Genomic DNA, 21,070 nt, shown 5'->3' on the forward strand with positions numbered 1-21,070 from the left:
TATCCTGCTGACCTACTCTGTGACTTCAGGCAAGTCCCTACCATCTTGGGGCTGCAGTTTCTTCATCTGTACACAGAGGAGGATGAGATTAAGCGTCCTATTGGATGCCATAACTCTCCAATTACTTACCCTCTCTGAACTTCAGTTTTCTCATCTGTAAAATGGGAGTAATGATACCTACCTCACAGAGTTATTGTAAGATAATGGGTATGAAAATATCTAACGGGTTGAGTACAGAGTTATTCAAGAAATGCTGGTGACCCTAGTAGATTTAAATTGAGTGGCTGTCCCTCTCACAGTGGTTTCCCCCAAGGGTTGTAGCTATGATTCCCCACGTGTTTGGGAGAATTGCTCCTCCTCTAGTTGGGAGCTGCCATACTCCACAGTGAATTGTCAAGGGGTGAGCATGGGTCCACATTGGGCCACTCAGAATCCTTCTCTGGGGCCTTGTTTCAACTGCAGCTCTTGTATCTTCATTTGCAGAACTCTAAGGAGAGGGGCATGTTGCTGCCAACAGCCAGACCCCAACCTTGTAGAGAAAGTGGCCTCTGAGAGTGAACCTGACATGAAGAGGACTTTTGAACACTCAGTTTCAGACATTTTGAAGTCCAGTTTCATCCTTGCCCTGATTTATGATTTACTACATTTTTCTTTTCTTTTCTTTTCTTTCTTTCTTTTTTTTTTGTTGTTGTTGTTGTTTTAGACAGAGTTTTGCTCTGTCACCCAGGCTGGAGTGCAATGGCACGATCCTGGCTCACCACAACCTCTGCCTCCCAGGTTCAAGCGATTCTCCTGCCTCAGCCTCCCGAGTAGCTGGGATTACAGGTGCATGCCGCCACGCTCAGCTAATTTTGTATTTGTAGTAGAGATGGGGTTTCTCCATGTTGGTCAGGCTAGTCTGGAACTCCCGACCTCAGGTGATCTGCCCGCCTTGGCCTCCCAAAGTGCTGGGATTATAGGTGTGAGCCACTGTGCCCAGCCAATATTTTTCTTAAGTTAGTTTGAGTTGGTATTCTGTCACTTCCTTCCTGATGATACCTTCTTCCTTTCTCTAAGCCTCGGTTTCCTTAACTGTAAAATGATGAGGTCCCATCCTCTCCTCTTTCATCTCTGACACTTTATTACTGTATTTATTCATTTAGTCATTCAGTCAATTAGCCAATCAGTTACTTGGCATTTACTGTGCATGTTATTCTGTCCCTGGTCCTATACTGAACACTGGCAATCTTGCTAGAGAAACAATCACTTCTCCAGTTCTCAAGATTCATATAGTTAGGTTGGAGAGAAGGGTAAGAAAGGATTCAGTACCATGGGTGATGGTGGCTGTGACAGAGAGAAGCACAGGCACTGTGGGGAAATCAGAGGACTTATCCCTGCTTGGAAGGCTTCCTGCAGAAGATGGCTGAGTTTTTCAGACAGGGGTGAGCGCAGAGAGAAAAGGAAAGGTACTACAAGTGGATGAACCTACCTTTGTAAGGGCCCAAAGAATGACAGAAAGCAACAGCCTGGGTGGGAGGGGAAGGGACACAAGAGATGAGGCTGCAGGTTCATCTCTACTCTTCTTGAGCTTATTTGTATTTTTCCCCCATGAAACTTCTAGGGAACAACAATAACAACAAAATACCTCTCCATTTTTTAAGCTTGGAAAATCCCCTGGGTAGAGTCTTTGAGTGCAGATAGATGAAAAGACCACAGAGGAGCACTGGAGCAAATGATTCTTTCTCCATCAGTGTGCCCCACTGGTCCCATGTCCTATCAGGGAAGCCAAGCTGGCTGTGACATCTAGCGGCTGGTCTAGGGCTGTCTGACGCTTCTAAAAATAGGAAGGCAGGTGAGCCTAAGGCCAACCAGAAGGCAGAAGAGCAGCCCAGGCAGGCCAGGGAGGAATGTAAACATCCCTCCTCCCCTTATAGGAGACATACTCATTACATTTTTAGCAAAGGAGGCTCACAATGCACCCTAGAGAAAATATGCAGTTATTGCCCCTAACATGCCAAAGCCCTACTAACGACTGCACGCCTGCTCCAAAGGCACAAACTGTTCCAGATGTTGCTCCCTGCCTCTGGGAGGGCCCTTCCTTCCTCCCGCCCAAGGTTCTGGACTGTTTCTAGAGTTACAGTCTTTTGAGAGATATATGTCCCGCTGAGGGGCTTGGGGTGAGTGACTGTCCTCCCTGGGCCTCACAGGGACAGTCTAGGTTATCCTTTCCTTAACAGACTGTTGTAGAGACTATGCCTGTTGGCCTGGTGGGGTGGTGAGAGAAGAGGTGCTAGGCTGGGAGTGGGCAAAGTGGTGAGGGAGGGTTCTAAATTTGGGTATTTTCAGTTTTTGCATCTATGAAATAGTAATGAGTCTGTAGGGAGGCAGTAATTTGCAAACTCAGTTCTTCAAACACACTCAGGAATTGCTGTCTCTGGATGTGTACTGGCATTGGAGCCATCTTCTAGCTGGGTAACTGGGCTCCTTCCACAGTTGTGGCCTTCTGTTCTCTCATCTGTAAATTGGGGATAGTTTTTGAAATTAACATTTTTTCCTAGTTAAAGAATGTATGCATTCTTGTAGCTTATTTTTTTTTGAAAACGTAATTAAATCATTTTTGAGTAGGTTACGTAACTCACATGATTCCAAATTCAAAAGATGCAAATAGTAAAGAGTTAAAGTCTCCCTCTCCTTCCTGTTTCATAGCCACACAGTTCTCTCCTCATGAAGCAACCACTGTTTTTTGTTTTTTGTTTTTTTTGGGACAAAGTCTCGCTCTGTCGCCCAAGCTGGAGTGCAGTGGCGCGATCTCGGCTCACTGCAACCTGTGCCTCCTGGGTTCAAGTGATTCTCCTGCCTCAGCCTCCCGCGTAGCTTGGACTGCAGGCGCGTGTCACCATGCCCAGCTAATTTTTGTATTTTTAGTAGAGATGAGGTTTCACTTTGTTGGCCAGGCTGGTCTTGAACTCCTGACCTTGTGATCTGTCCTCCTCGGCCTCCCAAAGTGCTGAGATTATAGGCATAAGCCACCGTGCTCGGCCTGAAGCAACCACTGTTATTGGCTTTTTGTATATTAACTATGGATATATTTTAAAAATCTGTTGAAGTATTAACATATATATAGCAAAGTGCATATGTCACAAGGGCACAACATGGTGAATAATGTTCATAGTTTAAATTCTTAAGAAGATAAAGAAACAATAAAAATCACCCCAAATCCATCACCCAGAGATAAACCTGTTGATATTTTGGTGTATCTTCTCTTTTGATGTATATATGTGTGTATGTGTGTGTATATATATGTATATGAACATTGGAATCATGCTGTATAACTGATACCCTTTTTATAGTTAATATTATATCATGAACATTTTCTCACTTCATTAAAAATTCCTCAAAAATAGCTCTTTTAATGTTTTCCTAGTCTTCCAAGGAATGGATCCAAACTTACCTCAGGATATTGTTCAAGTTTTCCTCTGTGATAAATAACACAGTGATGAGCATCTTTGAACATACATCACTTGGCACATCTCCTTAGGATGAATTCCTAGAAGGGGAATTACTGAATCAAATCATATGTCTCCTTTAGAAGTCAGGATGTAATAGGGAGAGTCAGGCCTGATTCACGGAGCTGCTTAAAGGATTAAAGAAATTATGTGAGACTCTGGTCTAGTGCTTGGCACAGACACTAAGTTCTGTGAGTGTGAGCCTAAGGGGTCCCAGGGAGAGGAGAGGTAAATGTGTATGCCCCTTCTCCCTGGTGGTTCCACCCGCTAGACCTTCCCTTCCTGAAGTTTGCTGACTGAGCCAGATGGGAATCTCAATCTTGTCTGATCTTTATTATTTTAATCATTGCAGTCTTGCCAAGTGGTGGGCTGGTGAGTGTTTTAACAGCTAGATTTCTGGCTGGTGGGGGGCACTCTGATTGGTAGCGTTCGTCAATTTCTGTGGTGTAAATACTCCCACTGTGGCCGATTTCAAACGACGACCATGATGTCACCAAAAGCAGTGTTGGGATGAGATGCATAGTCTCACAAGCTAGTTGGAACTGGCTCCAGATCACCAGTCCCTGTTTTTGTAGCCACCGAAATCTCCCTTTCCTCCCTCTCTCTTCTTAACCCCTCCCCATTTAGCCCCCACGCTGGGGCTTTTCTGAGGTGATAGAGACTTCACATTTTGTGGAAGGTGAATGTTGCTAAAGAACAAAAACATCCGGGGCCTATCATGGGGAGGGGGGCGGGGGGAGGGATTGCATTGGGAGTTATACCTGATGTAAATGACGAGTTGATGGGTGCAGCACACCAACAAGGCACAAGTATACATATGTAAGAAACCTGCACGTTATGCACATGTACCCTAGAACTTAAAGTATAATAAAAAAAGAACAAAAACATCCTCTCCCAGTCCTCTAAAGGAGAAACTGATGCTCATGATGGTCAAGATGATTGTCCCAGGTCACCCAGCCAGATGATTTTTCACGGAGTCTTATTACCTGATTCCTGCTTGGGACATTTCTCAGCTTCCTGCAGTGGAAATAAACTTTCTTTTCTAGCCACTCCTTTTCTTCCTCTTTCTCTTCAGCGACTGCTCTCCTGGATCCACAAGAGGATGAGGCCCAGGCTTTGCCCTCAGGAGCTAAGAGCAACTGGAGAGGCCAGACACATATGAGCAGCTTGCCAAATTATTACCACTTTCTCACTCAAGTTCTTCAATCAACAGGAGCTTTATACCACTTTCTCACTGAGGTTCTTCAATGGCTTCTTTTAACACTTAGGACAAATCTGTTTAATGTGTCCCTCCGTGCATAACCACCACCCTCCCCCAAATGTCAGCTCCTGAGAGTCAGAATCCTTGGTCTTCATTTTTGGCTCCCTGTGCCTAACAGAGTCTGCCACAAATCAGGTACTGAATAAATACTGTTGAATAAGTGCAGAGAGGAAGGAGGTGGGTGGGGGCTGGGGGAAGGGGTGAGTGCAGTGTGGTTACAGTTCTAGGCTATGAACTGACTTGCTTCAGGACTTTAGACAAGCCTCTCCCCTTTCTGGACCTCCATGTCCAAAACTGTAAAGAAGACATATTGGATTCTAGCAATAGTTTAAGAATGGGGATTTAAAAAATACCTGCCAGCTACCTCATGTGATTGTAGTTATGCTTTTAGTATCCATTGATGGACCAAAAATCATGACAAAAATAAAAACAACTGCCAAACTTTTAAATGTGGTTGCATTTATCAATCACAGCAGCATCTACATCCATTTGAAAAACATTCAGACTGTGTGTGAGAGACACACTGTGCATGCAGTTTACAGACAGCACTGGGTGCCACATGGTTTCCAGATGCCTTTAGCTAAGGGGCCCAGATCATCTCAGAGTCCTTCAAGTACGAGGGACTTATGTGCCTAACATGGGTCACAGGAGGTGTGCAACTTGCATTGGGTCACACAGGACATGAATGGTGGATTCAAACTCAGTCTTCTCCACCTTGGGTTCCCTTTGCCCTGGGAGCCTGCTGACAGCACCACTCCCCTTCGGCTCCCCTGGAAATAAGAAGCAGGGAGGCCTGAGAGCACGGAGATTGCCTAGGGTGCGGGGGTGAGGTGGATGTCAGAACGCTGACAGCTCGAAATGACACGGAACATACTTCAGATGCCTTGTGTGTGGTTTAGGAGCGGCTGGAATTACACCCTCAGGGCTGAGCCAGCATTGTTGGAGCCAGAGCTGAGCCTGGACCCTGCTGAAGCAAGGCCCCACATGGGGGGTCTTGGCCCAGGACCACAGAGCTGAGCAGTGGCAGTGAGGGCAGGAGGCAGATTCCTAGCTGGAAGCCAGCACACGGACCTTTTACCTTTCCAGACGGGTGTGGTCATTCATTCATTCACTTATTCATTCAGCAAGGTAGTCAGTCAGGCACTCAACAGATGCTCACCGAGCCGTGCCCCTCTGCAGCCTATCATAGGGTTCAAGGAGGAATTGCTCCCATTCCTCTGGGGAGGCAGGCATGGAGCATGTGATCCAGTCTCTCCGGGTACGGTCAGGCCAGAGGTGCCAGCGGGCCTTTTGCCTGGAGAAGGAGCAAGGAATTGGGAAATGTTTTCTAGCAGATGAAATGGTTATCTTCTGTGAGTGGTTCTCAAGGGACAAGCAGGAGTACACCAGGCAGGTCAGGGAAGAAAGGGCCCTCCTGGCAGAGCGGCCAGTGGGAAAAGTAATTAGTTCCCTCTCTACCTTTGGATGGGAAAACTCTCTGGGTTTTCATTTGCTTATTTGTTTGACAATGTGGAAATGGACTTTTTCACAGGGAAAGATGAGACTTGTTGCTATAATGGTCTTAGAGATGGAAGGGCTAGTTAGACAAATACATGAGACTGTATTTGTATCTAAAGCTGGCCAGTCAGGTTGTTGTAATTTTGATTAGCAAAAATGCAGAGTGGGAGGAGACTTGGCACTTATTTGGCTCAGTATAGAATTTGTGTGTTGCAGGGAATCAGGGAGCAGGGAGGGCGGTGAGAAATGAGGAAGGAGGGGTCCACTGGCCAGTTGTGTGGTGCCTGCCAGCCATGCTGATGATGGGGCCTGAGCACTAAGAGTGACGGGGAGCCACTGGAGGTGTTTAAGCAGGGGCCACAGATGAAGCATTGCTCTAGCTGCTGAGTGAAGGAATCCGAGGAGGAGGCAGGGAGACCAGCCAGGAGGCTGCTGCAGTCTGCAGTGAAGAGAATGGATTCAACAGAACTTTCTGAGAACCAGCAGGTCTTGAGACTGGAGGTGGCTGGAGAGGGAGAGAAAGGAGAGGATGATGGCCAGTTTCTGGACTGTGTGACAGGTCAATGTTTAAGCCACCATCTGAGATGGATGGCTGAAGGTTCTCTCTCCATCCCCATCTTGAGTGAAGGGGAGCCAAATGTCTGATGTGGCTCAGAGCCACAGCCTTGGTTCACACCTCATCACATGGTCAGCCTTCTACCTGGTCTCTTGGCCTCTAGCCTCTTCCCTCTCTAGCCCATCCCCTGGTAGACTGAGTGACCTAAATGAGACATCTGATCATGTCACTCCCCGGCTGGAAACATTTCAGACTCCCTGTCTCTAGAAAGGTCCTACTTGGTCCAGCACATAAAGTCATCTCCAATCTGAGCCCGTTTACTTTCCTGTCTCAGTCCCTTGGCAGTCTACACCAGCCACAGTGAATACCAGTAGCAACAACAGCTAACAGTTACACAGCACTGATATGTACCAGGCAGTGTTCTAAGAACTTTACACATATAACTTGTGTAACTCTAAGAAAAACACTTCCCAAAAAATCTTGCACATCCCAGAATGGACAATACACACTTGCCTTCAGATTTTGCACCCAAAGTTGTCTCCACCTGGTATTCGGCCATCAACCTTCCACCCATCTGATACATATTTATTGCTCACCAACTTCTCCCAGGCACTATACTAAGTACCAGGGATCCGAAGTTGAGCGAGACATGGTATGTGCCCTCAACGCATACAAAGTTGAATGGGGCAGACAGACACACGAAGGAACAATTATAACATGATAAGGTAAGCGCAGTGATGGAGATGTTACGGAGCCACAGAGATTGAGCCCCTAATCCAGTCTGGGGCCTTCCTCACTTGGCCGTCTGCAGCTTTACCCCTTCCGGGATGCATTCCCCACTTTGCAGACAGCGTAAGGTCTCTTCTTCCTGCAGTCCTTACTCTACCCACACCATACACCAACTACCTTTTGTGGGGGAAGTTCAGGGGCTGCTTCCTCCTGAGCACAGTGAAGGCAGAGAACAGTCTGACTCACCATAGGATCCAGCACCCAGGGCAACCTGGACACAGAGGACTGGAATTTGCTAAATGAAAGAGCCTGAGGAATAAAGAATCACAAAGGGGGCATCTTCCTCCTGGGTTACTCCCTGACGCTCTCTCCAGAGTCAGGCCTGTACCTGCTACCTTTCCTAAGCCTGGCTCAGGCCCTCTGGAGTCAGACCCTGCTGGTAAGGATGGGGCTGTGGCTGTCATCCCGAGTTCAGGAGCAGTCTGGTTAGAAAAGGCCTTGCCAGAGGCGGGTCCCAGGATGCCCCCCAGCCAGCGGGAAACTGCCTGCCTCGGGCTTCTGAGGAACAAGCAGTATCCTGGGCAGCTCTAGTTTTGGGTGTAAGAGGGAGGAAGCCCTGCAGCAGCCTTCAGGACCTCTGAGTGGCAAGAGATGGTGTTGGGGAATCTCTGAGATTTCCTTGGCTCCAGAGCCCCTTCTGCAGCCTCTGGGCTCTGAGACTGGTGGAAGCTGTGATGGAGGGCTTTAGAAATAAATGACTCTGGGATAGCCTCAAACTAAAAGTGTTTGAGGAACATTCCAGGAAGCCTTCAGGAGCCTCAGGCTGGTCCCTTGGGCACTCACTGAGTTAACATGGCTCTTTCTTCCCAGAGCTCTGAAGGGCAATCATGAGGATGGGTGTCTTGGGGCCAGTACCTGAAAGGGCTTTCTGCCTCAGCCCTTTCTCCCAGGCAGAGTAGTTGGGAAGCCCTGGCCCCCACCCCATGTTCCTTGCCTCAAGGTCTGTCTTGGCTAGTGGTGCCTTTGCAGAACTGGAGCTGGGGGCAGGGCGTCTTGGGGGCTAGTGCTAACAGCTTTGGACAAGGGTGGGAATTTCCACTCCTATCTAGAGAGTCATCGACGCTGTGTGCCCTGACCTGGGCCTTTGGCCTCCAAAGGGCAGTGGGAAGGCCGGCCCCAGGGCCAATCCCTGGCCATTAATCCCTCCTGCCAGCCCGAATATCCACCCAGTGTGGTCAGACAAAGGACTGCCCAGCCCAGCCACTGTGTTCCTCCCGCCCCAGGGGCTCCACTCAGACGCTGGGCCGCCTGGAATCCAGGCCCATGAGAAAGGGGCCGCCTTCACTGGCCATCTTATGCCCGGATGCTCAGCCGCATCACGTCCGGCCCAGGGCCTGTGAAAAGAGGGCCCAGCCACGCTGAAAACACGGATTAGCCCTTGGGCCGCCCCCTGACACTGGCCTGCTCGGCTCCAGCTCCGGGAAGCAGGCCCAATGGAGGGGGCCAGACAGGCACAAAGAACTGGAAAAGTCTAGGTTCTCACCCCTTTGGCCTAGCTCCCCACCCCCACCCTTCCCAGGATTAGCATAGCCAACCACACATTCAGTTTCATTTATTGAACATGTACTATGTCCTAGGCTCTACACATTGACCAGAAGACTGAAAGTACAAGGAAACTGCACGTAGCTACAGGTGGTAATAAAAGCCACTTTTCCCTCAACCCCCTCACTCCTTGGAGGTGTGAGATGGAGGCTGTGGTGGGTGCTTCAGAGGGGCTTCATCCCTAAGGGAAGGTGGTGGCGGTGTATGAACCTTGTCAGCTCTGGTCTGCACTTGAGTCTAGCTGCAGGATTATGTTGCACCTGGTTGAAAATATGCAGGTGCTGAAATAACTTCTCTGGCCCTGCCTCTCTCCTTCCCCTGGGTTAATACTGATTATGCCAATTGTGTAGTAGGAAAAGAAAGCACCTCTTGCTAAGTGCCATTGAGGGCCAGGCACTTTCATACATGATCTCATTTGGCTCTCAAAATGCTGAGAGGGGGCATGATTGCTTCCATTATTCTGTTTGAGGAAACTGAGGCTCACTGAGGCTCAAATGAGAAGTGGCCCCAGGTCACTCTGCTCCTGAAGCTAGATTTCCTGATGCTGCAGTGGCTTGTCTTGTCTTCTTCTTTGGTGAGCTGGGCATTGTGACTGCACCATCTTATGTTCCATATGGCCTACCTTCAGGTGGTAGAATGCAGGGTGGGGCCAGGTGCGGTGGCTCCCAGCACTTTGGGAGGCCAAGGCGGGTGGATCACCTGAGGTCACAAGTTCAAGAGCAGCCTGGCCAACATGACGCAACTCCGTCTCTACTAAAAATACAAAAATTAGCCAGGCGTGGTGGCAGGTGCCTGTAGTCCTAGCTACTTGGGAGGCTGAGGTAGGAGAATCGCTTGAACCTGGGAGTCAGAGGTTGCAGTGAGCCCAGATAGCCCCACTGCACTCCAGCCTGGGTGGCACAGCAAGACTATGTCTCCAAAAAAAAAAAAGAAAAGAAAAAAGAAAAAAGAATGCAGGGTGGGGAGGTTGAAGAGGGTTCTGAGGCAAGACCTGCTAGAATATAAACTGAGCTGACTCTTCATTGTTGTGGGTGAGGGATTGTCTCTAGATCTCCAAATGTCATCTCTTTCCTCTCTGCTTCTGTAGCCCCTCTGACCACCTCTACTATAACTGGCAATTGTCTATCTCTCCATCAGATTTTGTCTTCATCTCTGTCTTGCCCGGAGCACTCGCTAAGGGACTGGTCCAGAAGTACTTGGTGAGTGATGAAGGCTGAACTGAGGCCAGGAGAACTGAAGGAGGGATGGATCCAGGATCCATGTGGAATTGACGGGACTTGCAGTTGCCTGAATGTGGAGAGTGAGTGGGGAGGAAGGAGCCCAAGATGATGATAACCACACTTTGATCTGGTGGTGGCGGGAAGGAAAAGGGAGAGGTCCATTTGCTGAGATATAGAATGCTGGAAGGAGAGCCGGCCAGGGCTGGAGGATGTACTGGGTAGAGGAAGAGATGCATTTCATTTAGGACATTTGGGTTTGAGATACCTTGAAATATCCATGTGGTTATGCCCAATGGGCACCTGGATATGCTGACCAGGAGGTGAGGAGAGAAGCTAAGAATTTACCTTGGTAGCTGAAGGTGTTGGAGCTGGAAATACTCTTAATTTTCTAATGTCTCAGCTCAGCTTTAAAGGATGGCATTCTTAGAAAAGTGGGGTACCAGAGCTTTGAACTTCACATTTAATTCCAGCTCTACCACTTACTACTAGCTGTGTGAAGTCAGGGAAACCACTTAACCTCTCAGAACCTTAGTTTCTTCATTTGCAAAACAGGAATAATAACAGTACTCACTTCATGGGGTGCCCAAACTTAAGTGCAATAATGTACATAAAGTGTTTACCAAATACAAAATGCTCAGTAATGGTGGCTGTGATGTCATCAGCTGAGATTGGAGCTGAGAGAGGGGCCCTTGAGCTCCATGCTTTGCATTTGGATTTTGAACTGGATTTTGAGTTTGGAGTTTACAGGCCTGCTGTAACTAGCTTTGGTCACCTATACCTGGGGACACTCTATAGCATGGCTGGGGGATTAGGATGGGGCAAGTGAGACACCCATGACCCCAAATGTAGGGAGGCCCTGGCTCTCAAGTGCTGACTGCACTTGCAAGGCCCTGAGACTGAACTCCCCTTAAACTCAGTCAGGTACCTCAGTGGGCTCACTGTCCTTCCAGCCCTGCTCCATGTCCAAGTCCCTTGATCTGCCTGTCCCCAGGACAACGCACTTGAAGACAAGTCTCCTTCACTCTGTGGTTCCCTCTGAGCTGGGGATGGGTCTCTCCTGTCTCTTTGGAGAAGAGGTTTCCCAAAATAGGCTGAGTGCTGCATCCCTCTGGACGGCAGTAGTGGGTGGAATTTCTCAGACTGAGTTTTTAACAAACACTGCCAAAGACCCCCATCCCCAGTGAGATGTGTGGTGTTTCTGGGTCAGAATGCGACTCTTTCAGACCCCCAGCCTGTGGAAGCCTACATTTTGTACTGTGTGTGTGTGTGTGTGTGTGTGTGTGTGTGTGGGCGCGCGGGCGCGCGCGAACAGAAGCTGTTTTCTCCAACAGGAGGGGTGTGGAGAGGAGGCAGCCAGAAAGGCAACTCCAAGTTGTGGATTTCCTGGGGGCTCTTGATTTAAAGCGGCTGCACCACTTTCCACGATTCTGTTTTTTCAGAGAATGCTCTCAAGGCCTGGAGGGAGGGCAGGACAGGGGTATGGGGGAGGGGGGTGACAGAGAGGCGAGATGGTGACCCTGATCTGGAGCAGCCAAACATCCTCCCAGAGACAAAACTGGCCTGGCTCTGTCCTGCCCCGCTGCTTCATTACCTTGGCCCAGGTTCCCTAATGTCTGCGAGTGGGCCTGACACCTCCCCATCAGGATACTGAGGGCTGGCAAGGCAGCCTTCATTTCTGTCCCAGCTGGGGATGGAAGGACCAGGAGGAGGATGAGGGGACCGACTACTGGGAGGAGCAAAATGGGGAGGGGGCTGGGAGAGTGAATGGGTGGATTTGTGATTGGGAATGATCCAAAGGAGAGGGGGTAGAGGGCGGGGTGGAAAGGGAAGGGGACTGACCAAATACAGTGCGATGGGGCCAGGGCCAGGGGCTGACCTAACCGAGATGGGGAAGGGGTAAGTCTGGGTCTGGGAAAAACTGATCCAAAGGCAGAAAGGGAGGGGCGAAATGGAGGTGGGTACCGTGAACAGAGTAAGGGGGCTGGGAGAGGAAATTAGAGGGGAGGCGCTGGCCAGCAGGGAAGGCCTGAGCCCTCTCCCCCGGCGGTGGGCGGAGGGGGGTGGGGGGGGAGGTGGCAGTGTCCATATAAAGCGGGTCGGCGGCCCCTGCCGTCCCGGAGTCGCGCGGGTAGGGGCTGCCGCAGCCGATGGCCGGGCGCAGCGACATGGATCCGCCCGCCGCGTTCTCGGGCTTCCCGGCCCTGCCAGCGGTCGCGCCGTCGGGGCCGCCGCCGTCGCCCCTCGCAGGAGCCGAGCCAGGGCGGGAGCCCGAGGAGGCGGCGGCTGGCCGCGGGGAGGCGGCCCCCACGCCCGCGCCCGGCCCGGGGCGGCGGCGGCGGCGGCCCCTGCAGCGCGGGAAGCCGCCCTACTCGTACATCGCGCTCATCGCCATGGCCCTGGCACACGCCCCGGGCCGCCGCCTCACGCTGGCCGCCATCTACCGCTTCATCACCGAGCGCTTTGCCTTCTACCGTGACAGCCCGCGCAAGTGGCAGAACAGCATCCGCCACAACCTCACGCTCAACGACTGCTTCGTCAAGGTGCCCCGCGAGCCGGGCAATCCGGGCAAGGGCAACTACTGGACGCTGGACCCCGCGGCCGCCGACATGTTCGACAACGGCAGTTTCCTGCGGCGCCGCAAGCGCTTCAAGCGCGCCGAGCTGCCCGCTCACCCGGCCGCGCCGCCGGGGCCGCCGCTCCCCTTCCCCTACGCGCCCTACGCGCCCGCGCCCGGCCCAGCGCTGCTGGCGCCGCCGCCCCCTGCCGGCCCGGGCCCAGCGCCGCCCGCGCGCCTGTTCAGCGTCGACAGCCTGGTGAGCCTGCAGCCGGAGCTGGCGGGGCTGGGCGCTCCGGAGCCGCCCTGCTGCGCCGCGCCCGACGCCGCCGCCGCCTTCCCGCCCTGCGCGACCGCCGCCTCCCCGCCACTCTACTCGCAGGCCCCCGACCGCCTGGTGCTGCCCGCGACGCGCCCCGGCCCCGGCCCGCTGCCCGCTGAGCCCCTCCTGGCCTTGGCCGGGCCGGCAGCCGCGCTCGGCCCGCTCACCCCGGGAGAGGCCTACCTGAGGCAGCCGGGCTTCGCGCAGGGGCTGGAGCGCTACCTGTGAGCCTGCGCCGCACGGGAAGGCACCTGTGCGACCTGTCCCGCCCCAGGCCTGCGGCGCCGCCCGCGAGCGCCCCACCTCTGCCCCCACCCTGGCTTGGAGCACACCCAGCGCCTCTCGTCTTGGCCTCCTGGACTCAGACTCCTGCTACACCCTTCTCCGTCCCCCATCCGTGGGGAGGCTCCCACCATCTCGCCACCGGACAGAAGCGTCCCCTGTGACCTGCCAGTCTCTCATTTCTTCTCCCTCCACTTGTGAGCGCCCCCAGCTTTGCGGCGCCGCCCACCCCAGGTTTCCTGGTGAGTTCCAAGCCTTTGCAAGACAGATCTGTGATCCCAAGCCGTCTCCTCCACCGACTGTACTTCATCAACCTTCTCTCATGTTTTTCCGACACGTTAGAGGTCAGACTCCTGGGTTCATGACTTACTCGCTAGAGTCCCTTCATTTCCCCACAAGTTTGCCTCCCACCTCCACTTACCTGTCTGCTCTCAGTTTCTTCCTGGGTAAGAGCCCCCGTTTCACGTAGACACACCTGGCTGCCTTCTTCACGCCCTGAGGACACTTCTTGGAGATTTCAGAGACAGGCAGCACCAGGGCTCATGACTGAAAGGGGAGTTGGTGGGCCTTTAGGTCTGCCCCACTCCCTGGAAAACTTAGGACTTATTGGGTTATTATTATTTTTAATTAAAGTTGGTTTAATTAAAAAGAAAGAAACCTTTTTCTGGGCTTGGTGTGCTGGCTGGTGACTTGGGGGAGTGGTCTGGGGAGACCGGGTGAGCTTTGTTCTAGATCTTGGGTTGCCACATGGGGTGAACCTCCTTGTGAGACATCAATCAGAAGTTCATTAAATGGGATTAGGAAGTGATTCTCCAGCAGGATTAGTGGCTAACACGAATTTGTTTTAAAAAGGAAGTGATTCAGCCATAGCTGTGCACATAGTAGGACTAGTCAAATGCCATCTCCTGCATCTCAGCCTGGTAGAGACGAGATGGGCTGGGCATGTGTGTGTACACACTTGTGTGAATGTATCTGAGCAGCAGGTTGCCTGCTGTCTGGGATTATTCCCAGCTCCCATGGATAAAGAAGCACTGGCCGTTGATTCACTGTTGCAGTTAGTTAATGTGCCGAGCCTGTGCTAGGCACTGGGGAAATATCACTGAATAAATGGGCAAAATCCCTGCTTCATGGAGGTTGTGGGCCAGTGGGTAGAGTCATTAATCCAACCATCAACACCCAGAGAAATAAGGTAAGTGCTCTACAGCCTTGCACTCAAAAAGTGTGGTCCACAGACCTACACCACCACCTGGGAGCTTGTTAGAAATGCAGAATCTGGCAGGACGTGCTGGCTCATGCCTGTAGTCCCGGCATTTTGGGAGGCCAAGGCAGGAGGATCGGTTGAGGCCAGGAGTTCAGGATCAGCCTGGCCTAACATAGGGAGACCTCATTTAAATAAATAAATAAATAGAAATGCAGGATCTCGGCCCCACTCAGACTCACTGAATCATCAGATTTTGCATTTTAGCAAAATTCCCAGGTGACTAGTATGCATAGTACTACGGAGTAAAGGCGCTGGCCTCAGGCAAGAGGCTCAGCCTAAAGGATTAGAGCTCCCTGCTATAAAGAGTGAGGCCAGGCCACAGAACCATACCCCACCCACTCTGAACTTCCAGGCACTGCACCATTGGCTATGCCCCGTCTTACCTTCCCTGCTGGATTGTAATAAGGGGCAGAAGGGACCTGAGCTGATTCCTGACTGTCCCCAGCATCAAGGACAGGGTAGCACTCAACAGACTCAGAGGTGTGAGGGAGGGAGTTGGCCTTTGACCCTGTCCTGCTGTCTGGTGCTGACCCAAATGCTAAGCATCAGGCTTTTGCAAGCTCCCCCACCCCAGGGCTCCCAGTCTAGTTGAGTCTGAATTAGGGGTAGGTGAAGATGGGGGAGGGAGTCAGTGTGTCTTGAACCCAGGGTGAGTGTGATTTGCATGCAGGACATGCAGGATGTGCCTCTCTTGGATACCAGAGTTTGAAGCTCTGGGGTGGTGATGGAAGATGAGGGTGGACAATGGGCCGCCCATAGAGGAGAAAGTATGAAAATCTGAGAAGGCCAGGAAGGCCCTCTTTGAGGGTAGGGGAGTAGGTTTACACAGTATGGTAGGAAGTGACCTGGATAGACCCCCTCCACCAGCTATTAGCCCCTTTGAGCAAGGGTCAGATCAGATTTGCCTGATGCACAGCAGTCCTTCACTTAACATATTTTGACTGCTCGAGGGCATGAATCCCTGCTGTCTGATACTGTGCCTGACTTACAGAACAATGACTGAGTGGACAGTACTTTGACTTTGGCACCTTCTTATCCATTCTCACTCATAATCCTCATAGTGACCTATAGAAAGGGTGAAAGAGGTGAAGTGGAGGCTCTTTCCCCACTTGTAAGTTTAGCAAACTGCCCCTCCCTAGGTCTAGCAGGTAGTGAAAGATCCAGCTCTCAGTTCTCTAGGAAGTAGAGCTCTGTAAAGATCAAAATGCAAACTTGCTTTTGCTCCAAATGGTATTATAGCCCCTCCCCCTGCCTCAGAGCATCTGTTGATAAATTCCTTCCCAGTCTAAGAAATCCCAGGGAAGGAAAGGCCTCTTCTCTCTCTCCTGAAGCCAGGAACTGCTTCCTGAGCTCTGAATTCAATGCTTGCTACTACCTTGCAGGTCTCAGTCCCAGGATCTTGGAACACTTCGAGGACAGGTAGAAAATATCTGTAGGGAAATACTAGGAGGGTCACCCTTGAACTGGAAAATCAGATTTTTATTTTTTAAATGCTTCCTTAATTTTCCTTTATTCAGGCCGGGCATGGTGGCTCATGTCTGTAATCCCAGCACTTTGGAAGGCCGAGGCGGGTGAATCACCTGAGGTCAGGAGTTTGAGACCAGCCTGGTCAACATGGTAAAACCCTGTCTCTACTAAAAATACAGAAAGTAGCCGGGTGTGGTGGTGCATGCCTATAATCCCAGCTACTTGGGAGGCTGAGGCAGGAGAATCGCTTGAACTCAGGAGGTGGAGGTTGCAGTGAGCCAAGATCACACCACTGCACTCCAGCCTGGGCGACAAAACGAGACTCCGTCTAAAAAAAAAAAAAAAAATCGAAACAAGCACATAATTTGACAAGTCACATAGCAATCAAAGGCTTATAGTGGTATCTTGTACCACTCTCAGGATCTCTACTTTGTTCCATACAAGAATCCGCTTTCAGTTCATATTTTTCTCTCGAAACATACTTCCATATTTTCATGCTTATACTCCTCTCTCTTGAAACAGTAATGATTAACTTCCTATTATGATAGATGAACATTTACCTCTAAAATCTCTTATCTCCTTCCATTCTCCCTCAAATTACCAACTTTTGGTTAAATAGTTTTAGCATTTAGATTGTTACTATGTAAATATTGTTCTGTGATAAGCTACTAGTGTACTATGATTATAATTCCTTTTGTGTGTGTGTGCAACCTTTTATTTTACCTGAACTTAATAATGCCTTATTTTTTTCATTTGTTCAACTTCCTTTGTACCTAAAAGGTACAAAGCTAAATCTATGGGAAGCTAAATCTTCCCATACCTTCCAGTAACACTGTGGTACAGCTTTTCATGAGGTGAGGTCAAACTTACCAGGAAACCTGTAACTGCTTTTGGTGGTTGTGCTTTTCCCTTCCTGGGGCATCTCTCCCAGAGCCCTCCATCCTTCAGCTCATCTGGACTGATGGTGCTCCAAGTCAGCTGAACAGAGCTGGATCTGGAAATTCCCTTCACCATTACCTTGGGAATTCTGTGTCCTGTTTTGGATCTTCTACTTCCTGATGTCCCTATTTTCCCTTTTTTCTTAGTTTATTCTCTTGTTTCAGTCAAGGTAAAATTTTGGAAACTTTGCACGTCTAAAATTGTTTTAGCATGAGAAGCTAAGCATGCATGTGACAATGAAATATTTGCGTCAACGCTGTGCTTCTCTGTAGACCTTTTTTTTTTTTTTTTTTTTTTTTTTTTTTTGGGGATGAGCAAAGGGGAGATATTTTTTCAGCTTAGTATGCTTTACCTGTAGGGAAGCAGGGAAGGTGGTGGAGTATTATGGAAATGAGGGGTTAGAGTTTTGGCAGGAGGACAGGGCAGGAGAACTCTGGAGATTTCCTTATAGGAGAAGGAAACGTGAGAGGAGAAGGCCTGAGAGGGGTGACTTCCTGACTTAGGGGGACTTGGAACACAGGGAGGGTCGCTTTGGGCCCAGGATGGTGCTGAACTGGTTTGAGGGCCTCCTGGATCCATTTAAGAAGGAAGCCAACATTACCCTGGCACATGGAAAATTGAGAACATAGGAAAGTGACACCCTTGGCAGGGACACTGGCAAACATGACAACAGAGAGGCTCCTTCAAGAGAGCCCTCCACTATAGTGACTGGATTGGTTTTGAGCCCAAGTGTATTACCTCTCTGGGAGATCCTAGAAGTAGGGGGTGAGGGGATTTTGCATGTTACCGGTTATTGTGGTTTACTCTTAAAGGGAAAGAATTCTGTGGACTTCAGTATTGACTTTAATTTTTTTTATTATAATGTCAGTATTTGCAGGTATAAATTCCTTAGACTTGTATTTCTTATGTGATTGTTAAAATGGTTTATAAATTATATTCAAACAATGAAATAAAAATTCAAGTTGATAATATTAGTCAAATGTAAAATAATATATTGTGGCTGGGCACAGTAGCTGACGCCTGTAATCCCCAGCACTTTGGGAGGCTGAGGTGGGCGGATCACGAGGTCAGGAGATCGACACCATCCTGGCTAACACGGTGAAACCCCATCTCTACTGAAAATAGAAAACATCAGCCAGGCATGGTGACATGCGCCTGTAGTCCCAGCTACTCGGCAGGCTGAGGCAGGGGAATCGCTTGAACCCAGGAGGCAAAAGTTGCAGTGAGCCTAGATCATGCCACTGCACTCTAGCCTGGGTGACAGAGTGAGACTCCGTCTACAATAAAAAAAAAAACAAACCAAAAAAAACCCAAAAAAAAAACCCCATATATATATATAGAGAGAGAGAGAGAGAGAGAGAGTTTTGCTGAGACTACATCACTTGCACCATGAATATGGCTCTGACTTCTCCATAGCAGGTTTTCTGGGTTTGTCATTCCTTGGGCCATGTGATGACTAAAGTCACCATTTTTAATTTTATTGATTGATTGATTGAGACAGTCTCACTCTGTCACCTAGGGTGGAGTTCAGTGGTACAATCATACCACACTGCAACCATGACTTCCTGGGTTCAATCAATCCTGCTGCCTCGGCCTCTCGAGTAGCTGGGACTATAGGCATGCACCACCATGCCTGGCTAACACCATTTTTTTCTTTTGAATGAACTGCAGGGATTCCTTCATGTAGCAGGCCATGATACCAACAGACCCAAATACAGCATATATTTATAAAATCTACATTTTTTTTTTTTTTTACCTCATCTCAAGATTAAAGTAGCACTACCTGACAATAAATGGAAATAAAGACTTCAAGTATTAGGTATTTCTTACAAGGAACTCACTTATGTGATCCAGAATATGCTTATATGAATGTGCTTACTATCACGAAAAAAACCACCTATGTGATCCAGAATATGCTTATATGAATGTGCTTACTATCGTGAAAAAAACAACATTCAAAAATTTTTATAAATTCCCACATGAATAAGAATATATTCTTGGGCCAAGCACGGTGGCTCACACCTCTAATCCCAGAACTTTGGCTGACGTGGGCGGATCACCTGAGGTTGGGAGTTCGAGACCAGCCTGACCAACATGGAGAAACCCCGTCTCTACTAAAAATACGAATTAGCTGGGCGTGGTGGTTCATGCCTGTAATCCCAGCTACTCGGGAGCCTAAGACAGGAGAATCGCTTGAACCCAGGAGGCAGGGGTTGCGGGGAGCCGAGATGGCGCCCTTGCCCCCCACCCTGCGAAAAAAAAAAAAAATTCCGAAAAAAAAAAAAAAAAAAAAAAAAAAAAGTATGTATTCTTGGACCATACTTCAAACTAAGCAATTAAACATTTTAAAACATTTATCTAAATAAATAACTCTTTGGTTAGAAGAAAGTTGCCATTACAGACTATTTATAAATTAATAAAGGTAAGAATAGTACCTATTAAAATCTAAAGGAAGTAGTCAAACTTGTGCTCAGAGGAATTTCATAGCCCCAAATATGTCATGGAGACAGAGTTAGAGGAGCCCTGGGGTGGGGTAGGGATACCAGTTACAAGGCTACTGCAGCATCCAGGCAGGAAAGGGTGGTGGTTTGCTAGAGGTGGAGGTGCAAGTGGAAAAAAGTAGATATACAAAGCTATAGAAAGAATCGGCTGTTGGCTAACATCATTCCTAATCCACCAAAGCCAAACACTTTCCCATTTAATCATAGCCTCTGGCCAATCCTGAAAGGTTGGAGTGGTCATTTCACTGGTAGTCACCCCTGGTCTGGCCTGCCTAATTTAAGGAGTAACTAATTTCAATAGACCTATTAGCTCAGAAGGAACAGACAACATTGTCAGAGACGGTTCCTCCACTGCTCCCACCAGAGGGCACCTAGGTTAGCTGTTTTTTCCTGTGAATTCTGTCAAACCACTGAGGAACCTATTTCTCTAGTTAAATAAATTGCTCCAGAACACAGAAAAAATGGCAGTCATCCCAATTCTACCTACTATGTTATCTAATTATGCTATTGAAACCTGATAAAGGAATACATAAAATATAGCCTAATCTCACATATGAAAGATGATGCAAAACTTGTCAGCAATGTATCAGCAAATTAAACTTAGTAAAAAAAAAAAAAAATACACAGTCGTGCAGTTTATTCTTGGAATGCAAAGATGTCATTTTTAGAATTATTTGCTCCACATTGTAGGAGCTGTGCATCATCACCTTTATAGATGATGAAAACTGGGCTCATAAAGGTTAAGTGACTTACCCAGGTCAAGCTGCAAAGTAAATTATCCAGGACTTGCTTCCAGGTCGGCCCGACTTCAAAGTCATTCTCCTTTCTCTCAGGAAGAAACAAGTGGAGGTGGAAACTTGGATGAAAAGCCCCAGGCACCAATAAAATTCTTCAGTTCACCCTAATATCCCCCTCCCCTACACCCACACCCACAGTCCAAATCTTGAAAAGAGCCTTTCCAGCCATGATGACAGGTCTTTGGTTTCCTTTTTTGTCTCTGTCTTTCACTCCCCACCCCCTCCCCACACCCCTATAATCCCCTCTCTCCCCTTTCCCTCTTTCTAATCTCCTTTCTCCCATCAATTTTTGGAGATAAAAGCGCCACCTGTTGGCCGCCTCATGTGCACCTGATTTGAGCAGGAAATCATTGGAATGAAGTCAGGATCCATTCGGATGCTATTTTGGGCTGGCATGAGCCCCTGGTGGCTGAAAGGCACTTGCTCCAGCAGGGAAATCAATTGGTGCAGAAGAGGAAAACTAGCTGCAGTTCCCACCTCCTCTAGAAAATCATCCTCCCCACTTCCTCTTGGCAGGGTTTGGTAGTTGCTCCACGGCAAATGGAATTGGAATGGGTGTGAGGTTGGTGGCCCTAGGTGCAGACAATTTATCTACTC

General features: G+C 49.3%; 1 protein-coding gene across 1 annotated transcript; it reads left to right on the forward strand.

Annotated features, from left to right (window-relative positions):
- Positions 1-12,274: 12,274 nt before the first annotated feature.
- On the forward strand, positions 12,275-13,742 carry FOXE3 (forkhead box E3). The gene has a single exon (XM_025363590.1). It carries the CDS (start codon positions 12,498-12,500, stop codon positions 13,452-13,454), a length of 957 nt encoding a protein of 318 aa, XP_025219375.1. The 5' UTR covers positions 12,275-12,497; the 3' UTR covers positions 13,455-13,742.
- The last annotated feature ends 7,328 nt before the right edge of the window (positions 13,743-21,070 follow it).

The sequence above is a fragment of the Theropithecus gelada genome, chromosome 1, assembly GCF_003255815.1.
Source record: "Theropithecus gelada isolate Dixy chromosome 1, Tgel_1.0, whole genome shotgun sequence".
NCBI lineage: Eukaryota > Metazoa > Chordata > Mammalia > Primates > Cercopithecidae > Theropithecus > Theropithecus gelada.